General features: G+C 40.1%; 1 protein-coding gene across 6 annotated transcripts in view; it reads right to left on the minus strand.

Annotated features, from left to right (window-relative positions):
* GATAD2B (GATA zinc finger domain containing 2B) overlaps positions 1-27,674 on the minus strand; it is an 82,539-nt gene that overhangs the window by 10,688 nt on the left and 44,177 nt on the right. For 3 of the 6 annotated variants that reach the window (XM_067727882.1, XM_067727880.1, XM_067727879.1), the window contains one exon: positions 3,733-4,068. In XM_067727882.1, coding sequence (XP_067583983.1) covers positions 3,733-4,067 — 335 coding nt within the window. In that variant the 5' untranslated portion in view covers position 4,068. Of the gene's footprint in view, positions 1-3,732; positions 4,069-14,214; positions 14,234-17,024; positions 17,044-27,674 lie in introns of those variants that run through there. The other 3 variants (XM_067727878.1, XM_067727876.1, XM_067727877.1) reach the window with 2 other exon arrangements.

Here is a 27,674-nt window from a genome sequence, read left to right on the forward strand (position 1 = left end):
GACACTGACTGGCTTTAGGAATGGGAAAAAGAGATGAGTGTTTTTGTCACACTGATTTTAATCAAAATTCCAAATGTTTTCCTTATATCTCAGTTTCCTTTTGGGTTGTCTTGTTAGTTACAGAGAAGGTCAAGAAAGAAATGGTTAGCTTCACAGGGGAAGAAAGACAAAGGCAGTAGAGCCTACTTGTCCACCCCAAATACAGATGACACACTGCTAAGGAGGCAACCCATGATACTGATAACATGGTCCTGCCTGTCTGATGATCTACAAAAAAGGAGGTTACATGACAACTCCTTTGGCAGTCTATCCTGTCAAGAGTTAAGGCCAAAAGAAGGTACTGTTGTCAATAGCCTGAGAGAATGGACAGTGCTAAGTATAAATGTCTACAGCCTTCTGGAGGACTGAAACTTCAGAATTAAATACATGGGACTTGCATCTACCTGCAAGTTCTACTTAGCATCTTCCCTCAGAAAGAAACTATCTAGAAATAACTTTGAAATCTAAATCTTCCACACTGGCTATGCCTTATGGCCAATCCTATTTATTAGACAACTCTGGTTTTGGTCTTCCTGGAGCAAGCCTTAAGAGCATCTTGTCCCTCTAAAATCATGAGAAATGGCACTCACTGCGTAAGACCTGGATAACAAGAACCCTGCAAATTCTAATTGCCGTAGGTTCCCAAGTCAGCGGCCATAACCTCTAACTCTCCTCTGATTTCTTAACTCAGAGTTATCTTCGCTGACCCTACTTCTTTGAGATTTATAGTGTATAGTCAGGAGTATGTAGGTCTAAAACAATGTGTTCTTAGATCTTATTTAAACAGGTAACTCAAACCTTTTATAACCACAGATCTTTATAGTCCTGAGAGTCTCTGACCATTTCTCAGGGCCTCTTGTCTCAGGTACTGTTGGGACTAGGATGCCTTTTGCACAAGGCACCCTGGATGGCTGGGACAGGCATTCAATTCCTCAACAGGGTAAAACTGAGTTACTAAAACAACCAAATTTAGCTGAGGAAATAAAGTAGGGAGACAGTCATAATAATGACCATCTTGGGAACTATTAAGTTTGTCTGGATCGCTCTATAACCACTGCTCACAGACACAGCAAGCTGAGAATGTAGGCTTACAGAAAAAGAAGTCACTAGAGGGAGAAAAGAACCTTCCATTCTCTAACCCCAAGTTCCTGGAGTAATGGTCAGGCCTAAATGAAGAGTTTTAATTTTTACTTATCATTTCTATATCCCCTCATGCCCCCCCTTCCCCATCCCTAACAAGAACATGGGTGAACAACTTTGAGGTCTGGTAGATTTCTACTTCTTCTACATGATTCCCCAATGCTTACATCGACAGTCAGAACTCTTTCCATCCTGGTCCTGGCTGGATACACACCTCACAGATTATTTCTAACCTAAGGAATTCTTCCTTGCTCAAATGAGTGCCACCTACTGCTAAGGACTGTCCAGCAACAGGACAAGCAGAGACATTCCTACATGGAGATTTTGGAATTGAGCGACATTTATAAGGAAGTAGTATCTGAGAAAACCCTAAATGATATTTTATTCCCAGATATAATGAGACTCACATTAGATAGATAGCACAGGTAAGGCAAAGCCCAAGTCAAGTTTCATTCTTCAATTTTTTTTTTTTAACTTTTGACCTGGAATTCTGGCCTCATTTATTAAGCTTTTCCGGAGACAGAAATTATTTTGCTACTTTCCCAAACACATATATGATTTACAATATTTGGTGTTCTTAAGTATGAAACCCTACCAATTAGATAATATTAAAAGCCAGACTTGCTGCTGACATCATTTTGTGACTCAGACTGGCAAATTCCCAGAAATTATAAAACTCCTAATCCTTATCCAGGTAGTAAAAACAAAACCAGAAAGAAAACTGCCACGTCCCGACAGCATTCCAAAACATAAGCAGTGTTGGTTTCATGCATATCTTATTTCACAGATATCATAACTTGCCCAACTGACGGCAAAAAAAAAAAAGATATTTAGGCAATTATGGCTATCACGTCAAGAGCCCTTCCTTCTTTCTGCTTTTAAATTCCAATTCCCTCCTCCTTTTTTATCCACATCAAATAAACCATTGTTCTCCATGCTGAGCAATCTATCAGTCTAGTTCATTCTTACAATAAGCTTGAGGCTAAGTGGAAATAGCTGTCAGTATATCTGGTCTGGTGAAAGGGAAGAAGAACGACAGGGGAGATAGGGCCCATTTTTTCACGCAGAATGGGGATCTAGATGGTTTACATCAAGCCTCTTTTCCTGGAGACCATTAAAAACAGTTCCCAGTTTCCAAAGAATCAAGTTTCAAAAGTTCATTCCTCTAATAAAATTAAACACACTGGTAGAGTTTTCAGGGTACTCTTTTCAATACAGAATTTATCTGTGATACACTGTAATTCCAACAGAACTGAGATCTTATCAAAATGTGTAACAATGTTTCTACGAAAAACACATTTTCAGTTCCAATGTGCATGTAAGGAATCCACCTAACATTTCTCCTCTTCATTGTCCCCAATGAAGTAGGATTAGTCATTTGCCCCAGAAGGTTAAGGGTGATTATGGGGCAAGTGGGTTACTCAGGTGCATTATCTCATTCACCCACTTTTCTTTTTTTCTAAAAGGATCTAAGGATTAATCTACTTTCATAATACTCTGCCGATACTATGTATAGCTCCCAAGAATTTTTCTCTTCTTCCACAACCACTAGAGAACTTACCTGAAGTTTCCTAAGGGTTTTAATGCTATTACCAAGAACAATGTTCCCCTACTGGGTGTGGTTTAAAAAAATAATTCTGGGACAATACTAATAAGTAAACATTAAAAGGTAGAGAAAGAAACCCAAGTAAGATTGTAAACCATTCCTTCCTTTTTTCTTCTTTCTGCATCAGTCCAGCTTCTTAAGGATCCTGCTTTAGATCAGTCCTAGGACAAAGTCAGCAAGGTCAACTGGAGGGCAATTGAACAGTGAAGAGTAATTCTCATGTCTATCAGGTGTTTCTGAACCATGAATAAACTGAATGTTCTTAGAACTAGGGTTGTCTATACTATGATTCATTGTTCAGGTAGACTCTAACCTCAGCCAGTTCTAGGTACCTCTTTATATTGTGTTCTCCACAGTTCCAAGTACTCAACCTTGACCAAGACCTGTGAAAACATGTGCTTGTGTGCTGTGTGTATGAAAGAGCACAAGCATGAGGGTACTCATATAAGTGAATGTGTATGCACATATGGGGCTTGGGGAATGTGGCACAAATGAAGTAAGAATGTAGAGGATTAGCATATAAAGTTCCTTGTTAACACAAGAAAAGACAGGCCCATGCTCTTTGATGTAATAAAAGCTGGGTCTCCATAATAAACACATCCCTAAAACTCTTGGGATGATCTGAAGAAAAGACTGTTCTTCCTCCTAAAATGGCCATAAGATTAGAGTGAAAGTGTATATTAACTCGCTTCTAACTGGGGTATCAACTCTTAGTGCCTCCTTTATCCAGAAATGGCCACTTTATCTTAAGGGTAATAATTTTTGGAGGCACCTAGTTTCATCTAGAAACAAGAGGAATTCACGGTCAAGCCAGATAGCACAGGTACGTCTTCATTCAAGAAGCTTTAAGTTGAAAAACACCCTCCTCTCATTGGAAGTCATTCATTTTTCATAGGCTTAGTTTATGATGAGACCCTATCTATGGAGGCAGCTGAACCAAGCCATACCTCCGTCTAGCACTCATATCCACAGGCTCATCATTGATGTTTTCTTTGCCTGGCCTTCCAGCAGTCCTGTTGTCTCCATGAGGCCTGAGATTCCCATTGAGCTTCTCTTCATAGCCCTTGACACCACTGCCATCCTGTTTGGTGGGTAACTCATGTGGCACTTCAAGATTTGCCAAATCCTTCCGTTTGAGCAGTGCCAACATTTTCAGACGTTCCATGGCCTCATGCCCCTCCATTTTGAGTCGCTTAGCCAGGACATCATCTCGCTCATCAGCTGGGTCCAAGCTCCGCTTCAACAGATTCAGGCGAAGAGCATCCTCTGTCATTCTATCCATCCTATGGAAAGAAATATACAAGTGGTTTATCAGAATAAAGGCCCTTAAATAGTCCATAAGGAAAGAAGAATCATAGGGATATACATGGAAGGTCAACATTAAATGAGCTAACATTCTACCCTATAACTTCCTAGATGATCTATATTAAAGGAGATTTCATCTCTCAACCTCAGCAGTGAAAGTAAACTTCAAAAGCTTTCCAGTCACTGAGGCTCTTACTGTATAGATGCCTGAAACCAAATACCATGCTCACCTGGATAGTCCATTAAGAGCCTACATCTCTCAAAAAAGTAAACATTCTTTTGTGACTGGCTTTCTGTACATGCATGCTCAAAAGTCAGATGCTTTGGTTTTAATTCTCATACCAAATTCTTCTCCTGGAGAAGACTCTTTTATGAATGGGAAGTTCCTCAGGTCACTCATGCATATCTTTAATTGGCCTATATTACTGATGGAGACCAAGGGCATCTAACAGGAAGCCTCAGTTGTCTGCATACAGCGAGGGTCAGAGGGGCCCATTTATCTGCCCTCAATTCTATATAAATTCAGTATCTTGGCTTTGGTTAATGAAGAACTCAGGCTGATAAAAGGTAATATTTTCTTTACTCATACAGCAAAATTATTACAGACAAGCTAATAATCATTTGTCCTTCTCATTTTGATTTCTTACACTAACAAAATCTAGACACACAATTTCACCAGCACTTTTTAAATCCAGGGTTATCTTCCTGGTAGGAAAAAGCAATGTGACACTGGAAAGAAAAATTTTTGAGTCATCAAAACATAGGTTCAAACTGCTACTTTTACAAGGTCAAATATTTAATAAGTTACTTTACCGCCCCAAGCCTCAATTCCATCTGTAGAAGTGGGCACTTGGAAGAGGGCTCAATGAAATTTAATTCCTATACCCTCAGGATATGACTACTACACCTAAGATACAAGATCAGGCTTGATAATTCATAGATTCAAGTAGTAAGACAGAGAAGATTACCAATGTTAATTGGTGCTCTTGCGAAGAAAAACATGTATACACTTGAGACATCTTCCTTCCTGTAGTGCAGAGTAAAATAAGAGCTATCTGATTTTCTTCTAGTTATAATGAGGAAAAACAGTAACCAACAAAAGAATTTCCAGCAAGAGGAAACAGACCTTTTGGAGACCAGAGAAAAGTCAGAACTCAGATCTCTGAATTTTCAGGTAATGTTTCTTAATTCTCTCTCTTTTTTTTTTTGGCGGGGGTACGCGGGCCTCTCACTGCTGTGGCCTCTCCCGTTGCAGAGGACATGCTCCGGACGCGCAGGCTCAGCGGCCATGGCTCATGGGCCCAGCCGCTCTGTGGCATGTGGGATCTTCCCGGACCGGGGCATGAACCCACGTCCCCTGCATCGGCAGGCGGACTCTCAACCACTGCGCCACCAGGGAAGCCCTCTTTCTCTTTTTTAAAGAACAGTTTTGTTGAGATATAATTCACATATCATACAGTTCACCTATTTAAAGTGTATGATTTCAGTAAGGTAGATAGCTAGTGGGAAGCAGCCGCATGGCACAGGGATATTGGCTCGGTGCTTTGTGACAGCCTGGAGGGGTGGGATAGGGAGGGTGGGAGGGAGGGAGACGCAACAGGGAAGACATATGGGAACATATGTTTATGTATGACTGATTCACTTTGTTATAAAGCAGAAACTAATACACCATTGTAAAGCAATTATACCCCAATAAAGATGTTAAAAAAATAAATAAATAAAGTGTATGATTTAGTGGTTTTCAGTATATCCACAGAGTTGTGCAACCATCACCACATCAGTATTAGAACATTTTCATTATCTCCTCCTTAAAAAAACCCATACCCATTAGCAGTCACTCTCTTCCCCCTTCACCTCTATTCCCCACTAATTTACTTTCTGTCTCTAAATTTGCCTATTTTGGACTTTTTTTTTTAAGAGCTCTTTATTGGAGTATAATTGCTTCACAATACTGTGTTAGGTTCTGTTGTACAACAAAGCGAATCAGCCATATGCATACGTATGTCCCCATAACCCCTCCCTCTTGAGCCTCCCTCCCATCCTCCCTATCCCACCCCTCTAGGTCACTGCAAAGCACCGAGCTGATCTCCCTGGGCTATGCTGCTGCCTCCCACCAGCCAACTATTTTACATTCAGTAGTATATATACGTCGATGATACTCTCACTTCACCCCAGCTTCGCCCTCCCACCCCATGTCATCAAGTCCATTCTCTATGTCTAATTCTTTATTCCTGCCCTGCAACTAGGTTCATCAGTAACTTTTTTTTTTTAAGATTCCATATATATGTGTTAGCATACAGTATTTGTTTTTCTCTTTCTGACTTACTTCACTCTGTATGACAGACTCTAGGTCCATCCACCTCACTACAAATAACTCAATTTGGTTTCTTTTTATGGCTGAGAAATATTCCACTGTATATATGTGCCACATCTTCTTTACCCATTCATCTGTCGACGGACACTTAGGTTGCTTCCATGTCCTGGCTATTGTAAATAGAGCTGCAATGAACACTGTGGTACGTGACTCTTTTTGAATTATCATTTTCTCAGGGTATATGCCCAGTGGGATTGCTGGGTCATATGGTAGGTCTATTTTTAGTTTTTTAAGGAACCTCCATACTGTTTTCCATAGTGGTTGTATCACATTACATTCCCACCAACAGTGTAGGAAGGTTCCCTTTTCACCACACCCTTTCCAGCATTTATTGTTTCTAGCATTTTTGATAATGGCCATTCTGACCGGCGTGAGGTGATACCTCATTGTAGTTTTGACTTGCATTTCTCTAATAATTAGTGATGTTGAGTATCTCTTCACATGCCTCTTGGCCATTTGTGTATGTCTTCCTCGGTGAAATATCTATTTAGGTCTTCCGCCCATTTTTTGGACTTTTTTTGCGGTACGCAGGCCTTTCACTGTTGTGCCTCTCCGGTTGAGGAGCACAGGCTCCGGACACGCAGGCTCAGCGGCCACGGATCACAGGCCCAGCCGCTCTGCAGCACGTGGGATCTTCCCGGACCAAGGCACGAACCCATGTCCCCTGCATCGGCAGGCGGACTCCCAACCACTGTGCCACCAGGGAAGCCCATGTTTTGTTTTTTTTTTAACATCTTTATTGGAATATAATTGCTTTACAATGGTATGTTAGTTTCTGCTTTATAACAAAGTGAATCAGCTATACATATACATATATCCCCATATCTCCTCCCTCTTGCATCTCCCTTTCACCCTCCCTATCCCACTAGCATTATGTTTTTAAGGTTCATTCATGTTGTAGCATATACCATTACTTCATTTTTTTATGGCCTAATGATATTCCATTGTATGAATATATAATATTTTGTTTATTCATTTATCAATTTATAGACATTTGGTTTGTTTCCCTTTTTTTTTTTTTGGCCACACCATGTGGCAGGTGGGATCCTAGTTCCCCAACCAGGGATCAAACCCATGCCCCTACAATGGAAGCACAGTTTTAACCACTGGGGCAGCCAGGGAAGTCCCCCACTTTTTACTATTATGAATAATGCTATGAACTTTATAGCATTTATACAAGTTTTTGTATGAACACATGTTTTCAATTCCCTTGGATATATAACTGTGAGTAGAACTGCGGGGTCCTAAGGTAACTCTCTTTAACATCTTGAAGAACTGTTACGCTGTTTTCCAAAATGGCTGCAATGAGGGTTCCAATTTCTCCATATCCTCTTAATTCCCTTTTAACAGCTATAGATATGAAACATATTATAGCATATATAAACATTCTTTAGCTGCAGGATCCCCAAAGATTTCTTATTTTGACATGTGTTACTTCTGAAGTGGTTTACCTCTGAAAAATACCCCCAGATGGAGTGACTGGAAAGTTGAATGCTACAGAACATCAAAAGTTAAGCCCTAATTCCACAATAACAATGTCTTGGGTAATTTGATCAACACCTCATATTGAGAGTATGATTGAGAATACCATGAGGAGTTGCAGATGGTAAAAAGTCTGTCACTCAACTAATTATATACCTAGATGAAAAAAGTACTTTAGAAAAGTACACAGCAAAATATACGAGTGTATATTAACACAATACAGTGTTCTAAGTTTTGAGATAAATTATATTTATGAGCACTGAAAGTATATGACAAAATGACAAAATTCAACAACCTGGAGCTGAATGGAATTTGGGATGCCATCATTAGCTTGGCTTCTTCAACTGATAGTTATATGAGTAGCTGAAATCAGTTCAAAAAATTTCCCCTTTATTATAATGACATAAATGGGGACACTGGAAGTTGGGAGAAACCAGAACCAGATATTTGAATGTCCTTTCTCAATAGATGGCTTGAGAACTCTGACCAAAATTTCGTTGCCCACTCTTGACTTTACTGGCCCAACTTTATGTACTCATAGCCATGCCTGCTTCAAAATCCAATGAAATATGGATGAATCTTGAAAACAATCATACTAAGTAAAGTCAGCCAGACACTGACTTTACTTAGTCAGAAGGACAACTATTTTATGGTTCCACTTATATAAGGTACCTAAAATAGGCATATTCATAGAGAAAAAGCAGAATAGAGTCCATCAGTGGCTGGGGGTGGAGAGAAGGTAGTAAGGAGTTATTATTTAATGGGAACATCGCATGTCTCTGTGATGAAGAAAAAGTTCTTAAATGGATAGTAGTGATGGCTGCACATTGTGAAAGTACTCAAAGCTGAACTGTACACTTTAAAATGTTTAAAATAGTTAATTTTATTTTATGTATATTTTGCCACAATAAAAAAAATCCAATGTAACAGAGACTGATTAAAAATGGGCAAAAGTGATCTTTTGGGGATGATCTAAAACTTGATTGTAGTGACAGCTGCACAACTCTATCTATCTATCTATCTATCTATCTATCTATTTATTTATTGTCTGCGCCACGAGTCATGTGGGATCTTAGTTCCCTGACCAGGGACTGAACCCACACCCCCTGCATTGGAAGCGTGGAGTCTTAACCACTGGACCACCAGGGAAGTCCCTGCACATTTACTTTAAAAAAAAAAAAATCAGGGCTTCCCTGGTGGCACAGTGGTTGAGAATCTGCCTGCCAATTCAGGGGACACGGGTTCGAGCCCTGGTCTGGGAAGATCCCACATGCCACAGAGCAGCTGGGCCCGTGAGCCACAACTACTGAGCCTGCGCGCCTGGAGCCTGTGTTCCACAACAAGGGAGGCCGCGATAGTGAGAGGCCCGCGTACCGCGATGAAGAGTGGCCCCCGCTTGCCGCAACTAGAGAAAGCCCTCGCACAGAAACGAAGACCCAACACAGCCAAAAAATAAATTAATTAATTACTTAAAAAAAAAAATCACTGAATCATACACTTAAATTATACTCCAATGAAGTTGCAAAAATAATATTCAATGTAAGTTTGTCACACACAAATTCCTCTCCAAAAAGTAAAACAAAAATTCTGTAAAATGAATGTTGTATGTTGCCTTTTAATGCCTAATCCAACTTTTCTGTTTCTTCTGGGCTGCAAATAATAACTAATATTTCTTAAGTACCTACTTAAAAGTCAAACATGCTACTAGCTACTAGGCACTTTATTATGTATTCTTATTTAAATTACCTCAACAAGTTACTAAGTGGTACTATTTCTACTTTAGAGGTGGGAAAAAGTGTCAAATCAAGTACCCCAAGACTGCAAAGCTTTGGATAGTGAATCTCGAATTCCAACGCAGGTCTAGCTCACTTCAAAAATCTATTATACATTTTACAGCTATTTCAAAAAAAAAAATCTATTACACAGTACATCTCGCTACTCAGAGAGAGAGAATCTTAAGAAGCAGTGTTGTGTATTCATGTATTTGCACATGCATCTAACACATCCATTCCCCCCCAGACATTACATATATACTATGTGACAAGTTCAGGGTTAGGTACTAGGAGTAAAGGTGAAAAAAGACCAGGTCACTGTCTTTAACAATTTCATTCTGATAGGAGACAGACGTGCATATAACTAAAGTACTTAGATGTTACATTTCCTCTGCCTTCCCTATATCCTGCTTTTCTTCCTCATAATGAAGAGAATTCAATTCATCCAGAGGCAAAAGTTAGAAGCCTGGAAATCATCTTTGACTTTTCCAGACTCTTAAATCTAAGTCACCAAGTCCTATCAATTCTATTATCTTCCTCTGAATGAGAAAATATGTAACACTGGTGTGTTGCTTTGGCAGCCACCTTGTGACCATGAGGGAAGGCAGCTTGCAGATAAAGCAGACACTGTGCACAGTAGAATACTGAGAGGAGAGCTAATTACACAGCTGTGCCATCAGATCAAACTACTTTGAAGCTAGTCCTGTTACACAGACCAATAAATTCCTTTAATGTTTAAGCCAGTATGAACTCGGTTTTCTGTTACCTAAACTGAAAATATCCTAAAGAATAGATAACTGTCAGAAGTGCTGAAATGAAATCAAAGTGGAGATATCCAATAAACAGGTGGATACGAGGCACACAAAGAGAGCCAGAGTTCAGGCCAGAGCTGGAGATAAATATTTGAACAGGTAAAGGAGGTAATTGAAGTAATGTACAGGGATGAGTGAAACTGTCCAGAAAAAGAAATGAATATATACTCAGAAGGAAAAGAGCCAAGGATAGAACCTTGGGCAGTACCTACATTTAAGGATTGGCTGGTCAGAGGAAACTAAGAGAGCTGGTGGAAAACTAGGAAAGCATGACATGTCAACAAATTAAAGAAGAGTAGTTAATTGTGTCCAACAATTTACAGGAGAAAAATGTCCAGCTTTAAATTTACTGTTGACTGTTGTAAAAAACAAGAATGGCCAGATGGTGACAAAGCTTTGATTCATGCTTGTCAAGTTTTTGACTCATTGTTAGCCCCAAATCAAAATACAGGTCTGCAGCGAAAACTTTTAGAAGATTCTGAGAGGGAAGAGGAGGGATAGAGGTGAGTAAAATGAATTAGTATCTACTGAGCTGCCTTTTATTTACTAGGCAATGTACAAGGCCCTTTATATTTATTCCCTCATTTAATCACATTAGAGAAATACTAATTTATTTTTAGTGAATTAAACTTTACAGATACAGTTGAAGCACTCTGTGTCACTTCCCCACCAAACCATTCTCTATCCTCCCTTCTTCCCTTCCCAGAGAAAGGCATTATGATGGATTTGTTATCATTCTATTACATATATATGTATCCATAAATAGTACATAGTATAGTATTTATTTATTTGTTTGTTTGTTTAGGCCGCACCACACCTAAACAATTCCCTAGTTCATGTATTTTTAAAAGTAGCTCTTGGGAGACTTCCCTGGCCGTCAAGTGGCTAGGGCTCCGCGCTCCCAGTGCAGGGGACCTGGGTTTGATCCCTGGTCAGGGAACTAGATCCCACATGCTGCAGCTGGGATTCCACATGCCGCAGCTAAGAGATTCCCGCATATTGAACTAAGACCCGGCAAAGCCAAAAAAAAAAAAAAAGTAGCTCTTGTATGTATCCTTTTTCATTTTGCTTTTCAATGTTTAATTTTTTAATATTTAAAATTTATCCAAGTAAATACATGAAGCACCAATTCATTTGTTTTAACTGCTGTGTAGAACTCCACAGCAAAAATATTTGATTCAGTAATCATTCTCCAATTCAACATTTAGGCACCAATATGTTGATGTTTAAACCAATGCTGTGATTTCCACTTCTGGCCAAGATTCTGTAACACAGGACAGATTTGCCCTCTCACCTGAAATAACAAAAAACCTCCAGACAAAATATATGAAACAAGGTTTTCAAGACACTGGACATCAGGCAACAAAGGATAGTGATCCCAGAGGGACAGGAAACAAATGAGGTGAGCTCTACAACTGCACTTGTTTTTGCCATAGGAGAGTTACTTTTTTTTTTAAAAAAAAAAAACCCTTTTATTTATTTATATTTTGGCCTCATGGCACGTGGGATCATAGTTCCCTGACCAGGAATGGAACCCGCACCCCCCGCAGTGGAAGTGCAGAGCCTTAACCACTGGACTGCCAGGGAACTCTGCCATAGGAGAGTTTCTAGGACATAATGTGGGGAGGGGGAAATGAGGCAGAGCCAGGCAGACTCCTGAGTTCAAGAGAGGGCGATGGGGCTTCCCTGGTGGCGCAGTGGTTGAGAGTCCGCCTGCCGATGCGGGGACACGGGTTCGTGCTCCGGTCCGGGAAGATCCCACATGCTGCGGAGTGGCTGGGCCCGTGAGCCACGGCCGCTGAGCCTGCGCGTCATCTGGAGCCTGTGCTCCGCAACGGGAGAGGCCACAACAGTGAGAGGCCAACATATTGCAAAACAAACAAACAAAAAACAAAGAGAGGGAGATGAGGGTGTAAGCGTATAGTGAGACAAAGGCAGCTAGATTTCAAAAAGGACAGAGTACCATAGAAGTAAGAACTGCAGAAAGATGGCTGCCGATGCTCCGCAACGGGAGAGGCCACAACAGTGAGAGGCCTGCGTACCACAAAAAAAAAAAAAAAAAAGAGTAGCTCCTGCTCGCCACAACTAGAGAAAGCCCGTGCGCAGCAACTAAGACCCAACACAGCCAAAAGAATAAAGAGAAGAAAAGAAATAACAGTCAAAATGAATAAATGATGAAAACTATAAACCTACAAATCCAAGAACTTCAACAAACCTGAAGCACAAGAAACATGATAAAAACTACACCAAGGGACGTCATAATCAAATTGCTCAAAACTACTATAAAGGGACTTCCTTAGCTGTCCAGTGGTTAAGCCTTTGCCTTCCAATGCAGGGGGTGTGGGTTTGATCCCTGGTCTGGGAGCTAAGATCCCACATGCCTCACGGCCAAAAAAACAAAACATAAAACAGAAGCAAATAAGTAGTGGTACATATATACAATAGAATATTACTCAGCCATAAAAAGGAACGAAATTGAGTCATTTGTTGAGACATGGATGGATCTAGAGACTGTCATACAGAGTGAAGTAAGTCAGAAAGAGAAAGACAAATATCGTATATTAACGCATTTATGCGGAACCTAGAAAAATGGTACAGATGAACCGGTTTGCAGGGCAGAAGTTGAGACACAGATGTAGAGAACAAACGTTTGGACACCAAGGGGGGAAAGCCGTGGTGGGGTGGGGATGGTGGTGTGCTGAATTGGGTGATTGGGATTGACATGTATACACTGATGTGTATAAAATTGATGACTAATAAGAACCTTCAGTATAAACAAACAAAAACAATAAAAAAACAAGCAATATTGTAACAAATTCAATAAAGACTTAAGAAAAATGGTCCACATCAAAAAAAAACATGATTACATGTAAAGATAAGGATAACATCAAATTTCTTGCTGGAAACAATGCAAAAGAGAAGACAGCAACATCCTTAAAATACTGAAAGAAAAAAATCTGACAATCTAAAATACCATACCTATCAAAAAAATACCATTTAAAAACAAAGATGAAATAAAGACTTTTTCAGTCATTTTAAATTTCCTTTATCAATGTTCTCCTTTACAATTTATATTTATTTGTATCTTAAAAAGTTCCCCTAATTATGGTCTCAAAGCTTATTTTGTCTGAAAACTATATACATAGTTCTACTATAGGTAAAACAGATAAGCAACAAGGATTTACTGTATAGCACAGAACTATATTCAGTATCTTATAATAAACTGTAATGCAAAATAATCTGAAAGTATATATGTAACTGAATCACTTTGCTGTACACCTGAAACACAATATTGTAAATCAACTATACTTCAATTTTTAGAAAAAGTGTTATTAACTATAGTCACCATGCTGTACATTACACCTCCATGATTTATTTTATAACTGGAAGTTTGTACCTTTTGACCACCGTCACCCATTTTTGCTCCATTTCCCCCCAGCCGCCCTGGCAACCACCAATCTGCCCTCTGTATCCATGAGTTGGGGTTTTTTGTTTTGTTTTGTTTTGTTTACATTCAACATATAAGATCATACAGTATTTGTCTTTCTCTGTTTCACTTATTTCACTTAGCATAATGCCCTCAAGGTCCATCCATGTTGTCACAAATAGCAAGATTTCCTTCTTTTTAATGACTAATCCACTTTGTGTGTGTATGTATACACATATATATCACATTTTCTTTACCTATTCATCCACTGATGGACACTCAGGTTGCTTCCATGTCTTGGCTATTGTAAATACTGCCACAAAAAACATGAAGGTACATTATCTTTTCAAGTTAGTGTTTTTGTTTCCTTTAGATAAATATCCACAAGTGGAGCTGTTGGATCATATGGTAGTTCTAGTTTTAATTTTTTTGAGGAACCTCCATACTGTTTTTCAAAATGGCTGCACCAATTTACATTACCACCAACCGTGCACAAGGATTCCCACTTCCCCATCCTCGCCAACACTAACTTCTTGTCTTTTTGATAACAGCCATTCTAACAAGTGTGAGGAGATAACTCACTTATTTTTGGGGGGTTTTTTTGTTTTTAATTTATTTTTGGTTGTGTTGGGTCTTCGTTGCTGTGCGTGGGCTTTCTCTAGCTGCGGCGAGCGGCGGCTACTCTTCGTTGCGGTGCGTGGGCTTCTCACTGTGGTGGCTTCTCTTGTTGCGGAGCACGGGCTCTAGGCTTGCGGGCTTCAGTAGTTGTGGCATGAGGGCTCAGTAGTTGTGGCTTACGGGCTCTAGAGCGCAGGCTCAGTAGTTGTGGCGCACGGGCTTAGTTGCTCCAAGGCATGTGGGATCTTCCTGGACCAGGGCTCGAATCCGTGTCCCCTGCATTGGCAGGCGGATTCTTAACCACTGCGTCACCAGGGAAACCCTCACTGTGGTTTTGATTTGCATTTCCCTGATGATTAGTGATGATGAACACCTTTTCATGTACCTGTTGGCCATCTGTAATGTCTTTTTTTTTTTTTTGGCCGCACGTCTCAGTTCCCCAACCAGGGAAATGAATCCATGCCACCGCAGTGAAAGACCAGAATCCTAACCATTAGGCCTCCAGGGAACTTCCCCATCTGTATGTCTTCATGACCATTTATTCTTACTCTCCCCTTCACTAGTTTCTACTGATATTCCTAATTCTAACTGTATGCATGCCCTTGGGCTCAATCATGTACCTTTTCTTTATTTGCACTCACTCTCTACATAATCTCATATATTCCTATGGCTTTAAAGAGCAACTATATGCTAATTCCGAAATTTATATTCCTGGACCTCACCTCTCCTCTAAAATTCTCTTTATATATTCAACTGCCTAACTGTTATCTCCATTTGGATGTCTAACAGGCATTTTATGAATTTATGTCCAAAACTGAATTTCTGAACTCCTGGGATGAAAACTTTTTCTTCCCCTAGTGCTTCCCACCTCAGTAAACGACACTGCCATTCAACCAATTGCTTAAATCAAACTCTTTGGAGTCATTCTTGGTTTCTCTTTCTCACACCCTACATGCATTCCATCTGTAAATTCTGTCAGTACTCCTTTCCAAATATATTTCAAATCTGACATCTTATCACCACTGTCATGTTATTATTCTAGTCCAAGCTATTGTCATCTCCTGCCCAGACTATTGTAACTTTTTTAAACTCTGCTTCTGCTCTTGCCCTTCTCAGTCTATGTTCCACAGAGAAACAAGAGTGATCTTTCTAAAATTTAAGTGAGATCGTATCACTCCTTTGCTCAAAATGCTTTTTAATGGCATCTGTAGTGGTTTACAAACACTGTCACCCCAAATTCTTTGAAATTCCTCATATCAAGAGGTGGTGGTGGTGGTGGTGGGGAATCTGTGTCCCCTTCCCTTGAATCTAGGTGGGTTTATGACTGCTTCAACCTGTAGAGTATAGCAGAAGTGATGTTGGGTGACTTCTGCCACTGGGTTATAAAAAGCAATGCAGCTTTTGCCTTATCCTCTGGAACACTGAAGTCTGGAGACCGTTCGAACTGCTTTCTAAGAGGTACAACTACCTTGAGGCTGCCATAGTGTGAAGAAGCAAAGCCTCAGGGAGAAGTCACATGTAGACACTTCAGTTGACAGGCCTACTCTTCAAGTCATCTCAGCCCAGGGCACCAGACATGTAAGTGAATGAACCCTCAGATGATTCCAGCCCCCCACTAATACATCTTCCCCACTTCTGCATCTTCCCAGCTACAGCACCATTCACTAGAGCAGAAACAAGCAATCACCACTGTGCCCAACCTGAATGAATTACTGACCCACAGAATCCAAGAGCATAATAAAACAGCTGTTTTAAGTTACTAAGTTTTGGGGTAACTAACTTGTTGCACAGCAATAGTAACCAGAACAGCACTGCAAGTCTTTATCATAGCCTATAAGGCCCTACATAATCTGGTCCACTACCATCTGACTTTATATCTCCCAATACTCTCCCATAAACTCCCTTTCCAGTCAGTTTAGTCTCCTTGATCTCCCCTGATAGCCATGTGGCTTGTTCCCTTATTTCCTTCGTATCTCAGGGAGCCTTTTCCTAATGCATCTATTAGGGAAAACAAACAAACGATAAAAACACAGCACCTTTCATCATTACTCTGTCACCCCCTTATAAAACTTTATTCTTCTTCTTGGTAATTACAACTGCCTGGCCTATTATGTTTATATATGTTGGTCTGTTTCCCACCCACTAAAATATAAGCTCCTTGAGAGAGTTTTTTCAGTGCCTGGCCCATAATATGTACTAGATAAATACCTGCTGAATAGAAGACCATAATCTGTACTTTTTAAGATATTCAAGATATTTTTTCAAATCTGTCTCCAAAGTACTTTTTCTTCTCAAATCTTTGTATTTAATAAATACATTTATTTTATGGACTATAGCCAATGGCTCGATTATCTGAAGTTTTCAATTCCTGCTGCTTATTGTATCTGTGACTCTTGTTCATGGTAAATGAATTGTTTTCTTGTGCTTTTTGTCTTTTTTTTAAGAGCACCTTGTCTTCATTGGGACTTTATCTGTAGGAATCCTGTGTGGTTTGCATTGTGGACCTGTTCCTCCAGAGCAGTTTTTCACGTGCTTCTGCCAGTTACTGCAAGGATATAAAGCATTCCGAATAATTTTTTATATTTATTTCTCAGCTTGGGGATCTCAGACAAAAATAATTTAAATCCATATGAAAGTAGCCTCATACTTAAGTTTTCAGGGGAGATTCCCACCCACCCCTAGTCAGAGCCTAAGCTGAGACCGAAAAGTTTTCTTGTTTCCTCGAACTAGGGGATGGACTTTTTTATGGTCACCTCCCTTCCCTGAACATGAGTCTTTAAGGATCTTGGCTTTATAAGGGGATTCTCATCTCTACCTCTGTTCCATACAGGCCTAAACTTTGTCTATGGACTCCTCATGAGCATTAAGACCAAGTCTTTTAGGGACCTCCCTGGTGGTCCAGTGGTTAAGACTCTGCACTTCCACTGCAGGGGCCCCCGGTCGGGAACTAATATCCTGCACGCCTCGCGGTGCGGCCAAGAAAAAAAAAAAGACCGCGTCTTTTGGTTACTGAAACTAGAAAAGCCCCCAGAACTGCCACAGCATTAAGTCACATGCACACTGCTCATTTTCAGTTCCCTTTCATTCATGTGGTTCCTGAGAATTTTCCTTACTTCTTTCAGGCTCAGCTATGTGTTTTAAAACAAAAAAAAAAGTTTGTTTTACAATATTTTATCCAGCATCACTAGGTGGTGTTTTGCAATGGAATTGCAAACGGTTTTAGTTATATGGTCTGCTATACTCCAGAGTCAAAACGATGGTCTGGAAGTTCAAAATTTATTTTCATAATAACTAGCTCAGTATCCTTTCAGAGCAGATAGGCCACCCAGCTTAAAATAAACAAAACAACACCAAAGACTACTAACTGCAAAGGGAAAAACACACCTTAACAACAGAAAGATCTTGCTATCACCTTAACCCAGGGACCAAACCTGGCAGTGTAAACAGTGAGACAATCAGATATTATGTGCCTCCTGATGTGATGCATTATGAAGTACACAGCATCTTCCATGAGTATTTTTGCCAAAAACATATAAACTTTACACTGAAGTCCAGTTTACGGGACATACAGAGTCCGAGAACAAGCTAAATGATACCATATGGAAACAATCTAACAAATCTACAATGAAGAACATGTTGCAAATAGACTAGTCTGGTCTCTTAAAAAGTTGATATTAAAAGGGGGGCGGCAGGGCTTCCCTGGTGGCGCAGTGGTTGAGAGTCTGCCTGCCGATGCAGGGGACACGGGTTTGTGCCCTGGTCCGGGAAGATCCCACGTGCCGCGGAGCGGCTGGGCCCGTGAGCCACGGCCGCTGAGCCTGCGCGTCCGGAGAGGCCACAACAGTGAGAGGCCCACATACCGCCAAAAAAAAAAAAAAGGGGGGGGGGCGGCACTGCAGACTGTTCTAAATTAAGAGACACTTAGAGACATACCAAATGCAAGGTATGATACTTGACTAGATCTTGGTTTAAAAAGAAAATCTACAAAAAGATATTATGAGGAACAACTGGGGAAATTTCAAATGGACTGGGTATTAGATAATATTAGGGAATTACTATTAATCTTGTTAGGTGTCATAATGGTATTGTGGTTGAATAGAAAATTGTCTTTCTTGTTTGGGGAAGCAAATTACCACAAACTTAGTGGTTTGAACAGTACAAATTTATTATCCTACAGTCTGGAAGTCGGAAGTCTGAAATGGGTCTCACTGGACCAAATTCAGGGCATCAGCCGGGACTCTTTTAATTTCTCCTGGAGTCTCTAGAGGAGTATCTATTTTTGTGCCTTTTCCAGCTAGAGACCACCTGCTTTCCTTGGCTCGTGGCCATTTCCCCATCTTCAAAGCCATCAATGTTGGGCCCACTCCTCATGTTGCCATCTTTCTCTCTTTTGCCTTTTTCCATTTTAAGCATCCATGTGATTACACTGGGCCCACCTGGATAGTCCAGAATAATATCCATATTTTAAGGTTAGCTGATTAGCAACCTTAACGCCATCTGCTGTCTTAATTTCCCTTTCCCATGAAACTGAACATATTCATTGGTTCTGGGGATTAGGCGATAGACATCTTGGGGGAACGGGCATTATTCTGCCTAACACTTGAATCTTAAGTATTCAGAGGTAATGTCTAAAGCTTACTTTGAAATGATTCAGCAAAAATATGTATATGTTACTACCTATCAATGAGGCAAAACATTCACTGTTGACTCAAGATAGTAACATAGCTTTTCATTGTACTATTCTTCACATTTTTTCTACATATTTAAACATTTTCAAAGTTTTAAAAAATTGAAAAGTTTAAAGATTGTTTTAATTTAAAAAAAAAAGATAAGCAGAACAGAACAGACTCCTTTTTCAAAAGGAGGCCTTTAACCTGGCTACAGAAAACAGTAATGTGGATATATTTAATACGGACAGTGTGTGACATTCAATAGAGCAGCACTATTAAGGTGAAGTGCATGTAGACTTCCCGATACTGTGGATATGGTTAGCAGCTGGGTCTGTAAGGGATTAAGTTGCTCTTTACATGTAGATGACAGGGTCCCACCTGAAAAGTGAGATCATTCCGCGTTAGTTATCACGGTCCTACTAACTGCCTTGGAAAAAAGACACATCAGATGAGAAATCTGGACTCCTTATGTCTTGCTTTTATATTTAAAAAGGAACAGTAGCTTTATAATATTTTTATAAATATAACTTAAAAAAAATATATAGGGGCTTCCCTGGTGGCGCAGTGGTTGAGAGTCCGCCTGCCAATGCAGGGGACACGGGTTCATGCCCTGGCCGGGGAAGATCCCACGTGCCGCGGAGCAGCTGGGCCCGTGAGCCATGGCGGCTGAGCCTGTGCATCCGGAGCCTGTGCTCCGCAACGGGAGAGGCCACAACAGTGAGAGGCCCACGTACCACACACAAAAAATAATAAAATAAAATAATATATATATATACATATATATACACACACACAGCTCTGGCTTGCCTTTGCTACAGTGTCCTTTCATAGAACAAAGATTCCCTTTTCAACTGTAGACACTAATAAAACTCGTTGCAAGTGATAAAATTTTCATGTTAATAAAATATGTAAAGATTAATCACCAAGTCCACTATATTCATCTATTCAAGTCCAAAAAGGACTTGAATAAAAGGTAAAAAGGAAAAAAAGTGATAGAGGGAGAATTCAGACTACAGAAGTCTATGGGGTTCAGAATGGGATAATCCTAGTAAATAAATCCTTATGACAATTATAAACAGGAAGTGCTGAAACATCACCCCTTCTAACATTTTAAGAAGAGGCAATTCCTGGTTTGCTTTCTGCCACTGGGAGGCATCAATCAGCTACAGGTCTACCAAGACCTGTTCACACCCATGTAATATTTTAAATAACTCCAAATCAGACAATCCAACAACACAGAAAGAAGGCTGGAGGAAATGAGAACCTCCATCTCAATGAAGGGATCAAGTGAAGATTTTCCTGAAATCATTCAAACAGTTCTGAAGTACCGAGTATGTACACAGTAGTAAGAAATACAAGTAATTCAAGGATGAATTCAAGGATCATACAGTAGTTGAGAAATCTGGAGATGTGTTTACCCTCCGAGAAGAAGTGACCTAGTAATAAGAGTGCTATGATATGGATGACTTCAAGAATAGAATCTAAGGGCTTCCCTGGTGGCGCAGTGGTTGGGAGTCTGCCTGCCGATGCAGGGGACACGGGTTTGTGTCCGGTCCGGGAAGATCCCACATGCGGCGGAGCGGCTGGGCCCGTGAGCCATGGCCGCTGAGCCTGCGTGTCCAGAGCCTGTGCTCCACAATGGGAGGGGCCACAACAGTGAGAGGCCCGCGTACCGCAAAAAAAAAAAAAAAGAATCGAATCTAAGTCTCAGACTAGATAGTTGACTTCTTCCCACTTCTTGCAAGATTCTTCTTGCTTCTGCCACATGAGTTACACAATGTGAGGAGGTATCCTTTCCTCTATCAATCTTATTCTTTCTCTTGTATTCCATGTTTATAATAGATACCATCATTCCTTTAATCAAGTTAGAAACCCTAAAGTCATGTGAGATGACTCCTTCCTACTTCATTCAAATAATTTTTTCATAGATTCTAATATACATAATTTCCTCTATTTTAACCTCTGATATCAGGGCATATCTTACAATCAATGGCATCTAACAACTGACAGTATTTCTTCTTCCTTATTGGTTCATAAAATATTGACACATCTTAAAACCAATGGCATCTTCACGTTTGCAGCAACAAGGATGGACCTAGAGATAGTAAGTCAGAGAAAGACAAATACCATATGGTATCACTTACATGTGGAATCTAAAGTATGACACAAATGAACTTATTTACAAAACAGAAAACAGACTCACAGACATAGAAAACTTATGGTTAACAAAGGGGAAAGGGGGTGGGGGAGGGAGAGATTAGGAGTTTGGGATTAGCAGATACAAACTATTATATATAAAATAGGTAGGGGCTTCCCTGGTGGCGCAGTGGTTAAGAATCCACCTGCCTATGCAGGGGACACAGGTTCGAGCCCTGGTCCGGGAAGATCCCACATGCCTTGGAGCAACTAAGCCCGTGCACCACAACTACTGAGCCCGAGTGCCACAACTACTGAGCCCGTGCACCTACAGCCTGTGCTCCGCAACAAGAGAAGTCACCACAATGAGAAGCCCATGCACCGCAACGAAGAGTAGCCCCTGCTCGCCGCAGCTAGAGAAAAGCCGTGCGCAGCAACAAAGACCCAATGCAACCAAAAATAAATAAAATTAATAAATTTTTAAAAATAAATTAATTAAATAAAATAGATAAACGAGGTCCGACTGTATAGCACAGGGAACTATATTCAATATCCTGTAATAAACCATAATGGAAAAGAATATGAAAAAGAATACATATATATGTATAACTGAATCACTCTGCTGTATACCAGAAAGTAACACAACATTGTAAATCAACTACAGTTCAATTTAAAAACAAATATCAAAGGCATCTTAGATTCCATGAAATACAATATTTATGAAATGCCTAATATTTATTATTAGCATTTTCTAGGCACTCATGGACTTAACATTCTAGTGGGGAAAAGAAACAATAAACAAATAATACGGGCAGGTAAAGCAGTGATAAGTACCTTGAAAATATTTAAGCATGAAAAGGGGATAGAGCGTCAGATCAGGGGAAGAGACTATTCTTAAAAGCACAGTTGGGGGACTTCCCTGGTGGTCCAATGGTTAAGAATCCACCTTCCAGTGCAGGGGACTCGGGTTCGATCTCTGGTCGGGGAACTAAGATCCCATATGCTTCAGGGCAACTAAGCCTGTGTGCTCTAGAGCCCAAGCACCACTAGAAAGCCTTTGTGCTACAACTACTGAGCCTGTGCGCCACAACCAGAGAGAAGCCCCCATGCCAAAACAAAGCGCTGGTGCACCGCAACGAAAGATCCTGCATGCCTCCACAAAGATCCCGCGTGCTGCAACTAAGACCCAATGCAGCCAAAAAAAATAAATAAAAAAGCATAGTTGGGAAAGTCCTATCTAAAAAGATAACATTTGAGTTAAATCCTGACTTAAGTGGAAAGTGAGCTATGCATATATATGGGAGAGAATATAACTGGTACAGAAAAAAGCAAGAATGCTGCTTGAGACAGAATGGTGCTTAGTATTATGCTAGAAACAGTAAAAAGGTAAAGATGAAGTGCCATATCCAAGAGGGAGAGTGGCAAGAAAAGAGGTAGGAGAGGTAATCCTGCGGCCAAACCAAGTATCAGGATATACCTTGAAAGAAGAGCCAACAGAAATGTTGGTGTACTGGATGTGAAGTATGAAAAAGAAGGCAGTCAAGGATGACTCCAGGGCTTTATCATGAATGATGATGCCTTTTATGAAAATGGTGAATAACAGCATGTTTAGAGTGAAAAACGAAAAGTGTATTTCTAACATGTTAAGTTCGAAATGCCTATTAGACACAATCTAGAGTTAAGAGGAAATGTTTGGCTGAGGATACATATTCAGGAGTCATAAACATATAGACAGAATTTAAAGTCACGGGGGTAGACAAAATCATTTAAGGAGTGAATGTAAACAGAGAGATGGTATGAGGGCTGAGCTCTGGGGTACTCCAACATTTATAAATTGAAGAAAATACCTAGCAAATAAGATTGAAGAGTGGTCTGTGAGGTAGGAAGAAAACAGGAGAGCTTGGTGTCCTGGAAGCCAAGTGCCTTTTCCCCCAACAAGTCTAAATATCTCTAAAAGACCTAAATGTCTCTACAGTCTCTCCATTCTTTCCAACTTTCCTGCCATTCCGTAATTCAGAATATCATCTTTTCTCTCTTAATCTATAGCAAATATTTTAAAAGATCTTGTGGTCTCAGTATCTAAGGTGTCCCCCGCTTCATCTTCCATATAGCCAGTAAAGTGATCTTAAAAAAAAAAAAATCTAATCTTATCATCCCATCCTTAATATCAAACACTTCCCATTATCTACAATACTAGCACACAGGTCCCTACATCAGCTCATCCCAATTTACCTTTGCAACCTTATCTTCTACTACTCCTGCCCTCAAGTATCTCATGCGCTAGGCACACCTACATATTCTTTCTTGCTTCCAAGCTTTTCTATGTGCTATTTTCTTTCCCTAGTAAATCCTCCAACTCTTACTTTAAGACTACATAGAGACATTTATGAATAGGGTGAAATATGTCCTAGTTTGCATGGGACAGTCCCAATTTATACCTGGTGTCCCCTCCTGATTAACAATATTCCTTTCACCTTTAACAGTGTCTCAAAATTAGATGGTCATCCTATCTATGAAAACTTCCCTGTTCCCCTAGGCAGTTTTTTCTTCCCATGTGTTCTCAAACCATTTTGAACATGTCAGTACGTGTCTCATTATTGAATTACTTGTCCTTTTCCCTTAAAAAAAACTGTGAGCTCCCAGAGGTCAGGAACCTTACGTATTATTCATTTTCTTATCTCTTGCACCTAACCTGTTCATAAAAGGCAGTCAAAAATTCCTGTTAAAGGAACTCTATCTTCTGCAAACACTCTAAGAACAGGAGGTAGTCAGAGGAGAGAAAGGGTATGGTATTGGGCAGCAAGCCTGAGACTGGGAGCCAGTTGGGAGAAGGGGTAATCTGCTCCAGGATTAAGAGCACAGGACCCATACATGAGAAGGATAAGAAGCTTCAATTCAAAAGAGGGCCTGCCTCCAAAATGTTTCCAATCTATTAGAGAAATACGTTACGTACTTTCAAAAAGTTTTTATCTCAGGCATTACAAAGAAACATTCCAAACTTACATATTTAAAAAATATAAGTATGCTACTTGAGTTCAGAAAAAGACTGCACAAGTCTAGGAAAATGTTTATGAAGCTGGAATTTTGTCAGCTCAGCATACTGCCAACCTTATGTGACAAATATATAACTGAATAGTAAGCTCCTTGTAGTATCTCTATATCCCTAGTTGCTGAAAAAGTCCCTGAACAATAATAAATGTTCAATAAATGTTTCTGATGATTAATGTAACTTACATTAGTTTTTTTAGTTTGCGATGTACTTTTACATACATTACACTTTATATGAAGATAACATCCATATAAGATAGGCAGAGTAGTAAAACTGTCTCAGTTTTATAGATGAAGAAATCAGGCTTCCTGGGATTTGTAGAAGAGACTAGGTTTCTAGCTTGCCAGTTAACACAAACTCATCTTCATTTTCTGAAGAGCAATGCTACTCAAACTGTGGTCCACAGACTGGTGCTGGTCCATGAACTGTTTGTTACCACTCTGCAATAAGAATAAGCATAGAGGTTGCGAGTAAACATTAAGAAACTTTTATTTTAATTTGACAGAGTAATTTTATGCCTGTTGAATCTAACAATACAAAATACTGGGGTTGTATTTGGATATCTTTTTTTATCCCCCTTTTCCAGTAATTCATCTCACTATATGTACAAAAGTATTGGTCCATGCTATATTAGAAAACCAAACAAAAAAAATTTTTTTTAATTAATTTATTTTTGGCAACGTTGGGTCTTCATTGCTGCGTGCAGGCTTTCTTTAGTTGCAGTGAGCGGGGGCTACTCTTCTATGTGGTTGCATGGGCTTCTCGTTGCGGTGGCTTCTCTTGCTGCGGAGCACAGGCGCTAGGCGCACGGGCTTCAGGAGTTGTGGCACGCGGGCTTCAGTAGTTGTGGCTTGCGGCCTCTAGAGCACAGGCTCAGTAGTTGGGGCGCACAGGCCTAGCTGTTTTGTGGCATGTGGATCTTCCAAGACCAGGGATAGAACGTGTGTCCCCGGCATTGGCAGGCAGATTCTTAACCACTGCGCCACTAGGGAAGTCTCAAAATTTGTTTTTTTTGAAGGTTTGGAGAAGTATCACTAAAAAGGGTAATGTAGACCAATGTGTCACTCATGGATGGAACTCAATAAATTTAATTTTGTCATTTTTCTTTTACTTTAAATCCATGTTTCTCTAAGTATCATTTTAGACCCTACATCAGAATTACTTCAGATATGTGTTTAAAATGTATCCTCCCAGGGCCATTTCAAAGTAATGAACTGGAATTTCTCAGTGAGGAGCCAAGGAATCTGCATTTTATCATATTTTCCTGGTGATTATTATCACTCTATATAGTTGAAGAATGACTGCCTTAAACTTTCACAAAAGAAACCGGGAAGTAAGTAACCTAGGGAGTATATAATTAAATAAAGGAATAGGAGTTAGCCACATTTTTCCAACCTCCTTCAGAGCTTATCTATAACACTCCATTTTTATTTGGGCAAAGTAGAGAAAATGTAGGCTTTCCTTAGGAATATTATAAAAATAATACTTAAAAGAAGAAAACAACAAATTTTTTTTTCATGTTTTATACCAGGGCACTAATAATAATGGGCGGTAGGAAAGAAGAGTTTTGAACAGTTGTGATCTTTCACACTGCTCTGAAAAACATGATCTCTTAGGTACATTTCATACACACATACTCAGGAGAGCCTCTTCTCAGACAAATCATTTTTTGAGTGATATATTCATCACACAAATCTGAAAACAGTTGGGGGAAAGTGCACTTCAACAGGAAGAGAAGTAACATGGTGTGTACTGGGAGCAAAGGGGCAGGGGATATAGGAGAAAGGAGAATAACATTTGAGCGAGGCTAAATATCAAAACTGTGGGCTAAGAAACACAGAAACAACACTTCATTTAATTCTCAAAACATTCCTATGAAGTCCGCATTATCCCTATCCTGTGAAAGAAGTAATTGAGACTTGGACTAAATAAACTTGTCTGGGACTTCCCTGGTGGCACAGTGGCTAAGAATCCACCTGCCAATGCAGGGGACACGGGTTGGAGCCCTGGTCTGGGAAGATCCCACATGCCACAGAACAACTAAGCCCATGCACCACAACTACTGAGCCTGCACTCTAGAGCCCGCAAGCCACAACTACTGAGCCTATGTGCCACAACTACTGAAGCCCGCGCGCCTAGAGCCCGTGCTCCACAACAAGAGAAGCCATCACGATGAGAAGCCCGCGCACCGCAAGGAAGAGTAGCCCCCGCTCGCTGCAACTGTAACATTCTGTTCCATCAGTAAAGACTTTTATTCAATTATTGTCTGCCATAGGTACAACATATGAAAGTAGTAGCACACACACCAACTAAATATTTACCATATACACACTCTCATAATCAGACTAGTAAAACCAGAGGTATTTGAATTCAGTGGACTGTGAGGGTAACCTCACTTTGAGGAAACAAGAGCTGGGAGGTGGGCATGAAAGGGAAACAGCAGTGATTTGTAAGCTTTAGGAGAGTCTTACAAAAGTTTTTGGCTTCACAAAAATTTCTCCAGAATATCCCTCAAGGATATTCATAGCTCTGTATACTACATTACTCATAACAGAGAAGGGAGAATGTTATAAGTAGCAGCCTAGCTAGATATTTATTCCACAAAGAGTAGGTCTAATAAAATTTCTTTTATGAAAATTCTTTACATTAAAGGGATAAACATAACCATACCGATAAATTCTATCTCAATGGAGCTTCTGAGATTAGTAGGCTCATGCCCACTACTTGCAAATGTAAGCTGAATGAATGGCCATTTGACTTCCACCAAACTGGAAGCAAATTGTACTTCCAGGTCCTGGCAAAGATCACAGAGCAATGGTTCTGTTCTGCACATCTCCAAACTACCCTAATGCAAACCAGATAGCTGAGCTCCTTCCAAGCTATCTAATGCTTCCTACTGCCAATTATTCCCAACAATTAACTCCACACTTCCCTAGGATGGAACCTCTCTATTTTAGTTCCCTAAAGGAACTTAAACACATACAAACCAAACTGCAAAACGAATTCCTCAAATGGGGGTAAAAGCCCTTAAGGAAAAACAAAATGGCTACAGAATATGTTAGATGCTACAAAGAGTAAAATTATCTCTGAATGTACCATTTTATTGGATCATCTTAGAAGTTGCTTCCATACAGTCCTAGAGGTAACAACCTCTGGAATTCAACATTTGATGCAACAGAAAAGACTGTGGACAAGGGCTTGAGAAGAGTATGCATCAATGTGCATATCTGAGCTCTATTAACTA

Source organism: Pseudorca crassidens, chromosome 2, assembly GCF_039906515.1.
Source record: "Pseudorca crassidens isolate mPseCra1 chromosome 2, mPseCra1.hap1, whole genome shotgun sequence".
NCBI lineage: Eukaryota > Metazoa > Chordata > Mammalia > Artiodactyla > Delphinidae > Pseudorca > Pseudorca crassidens.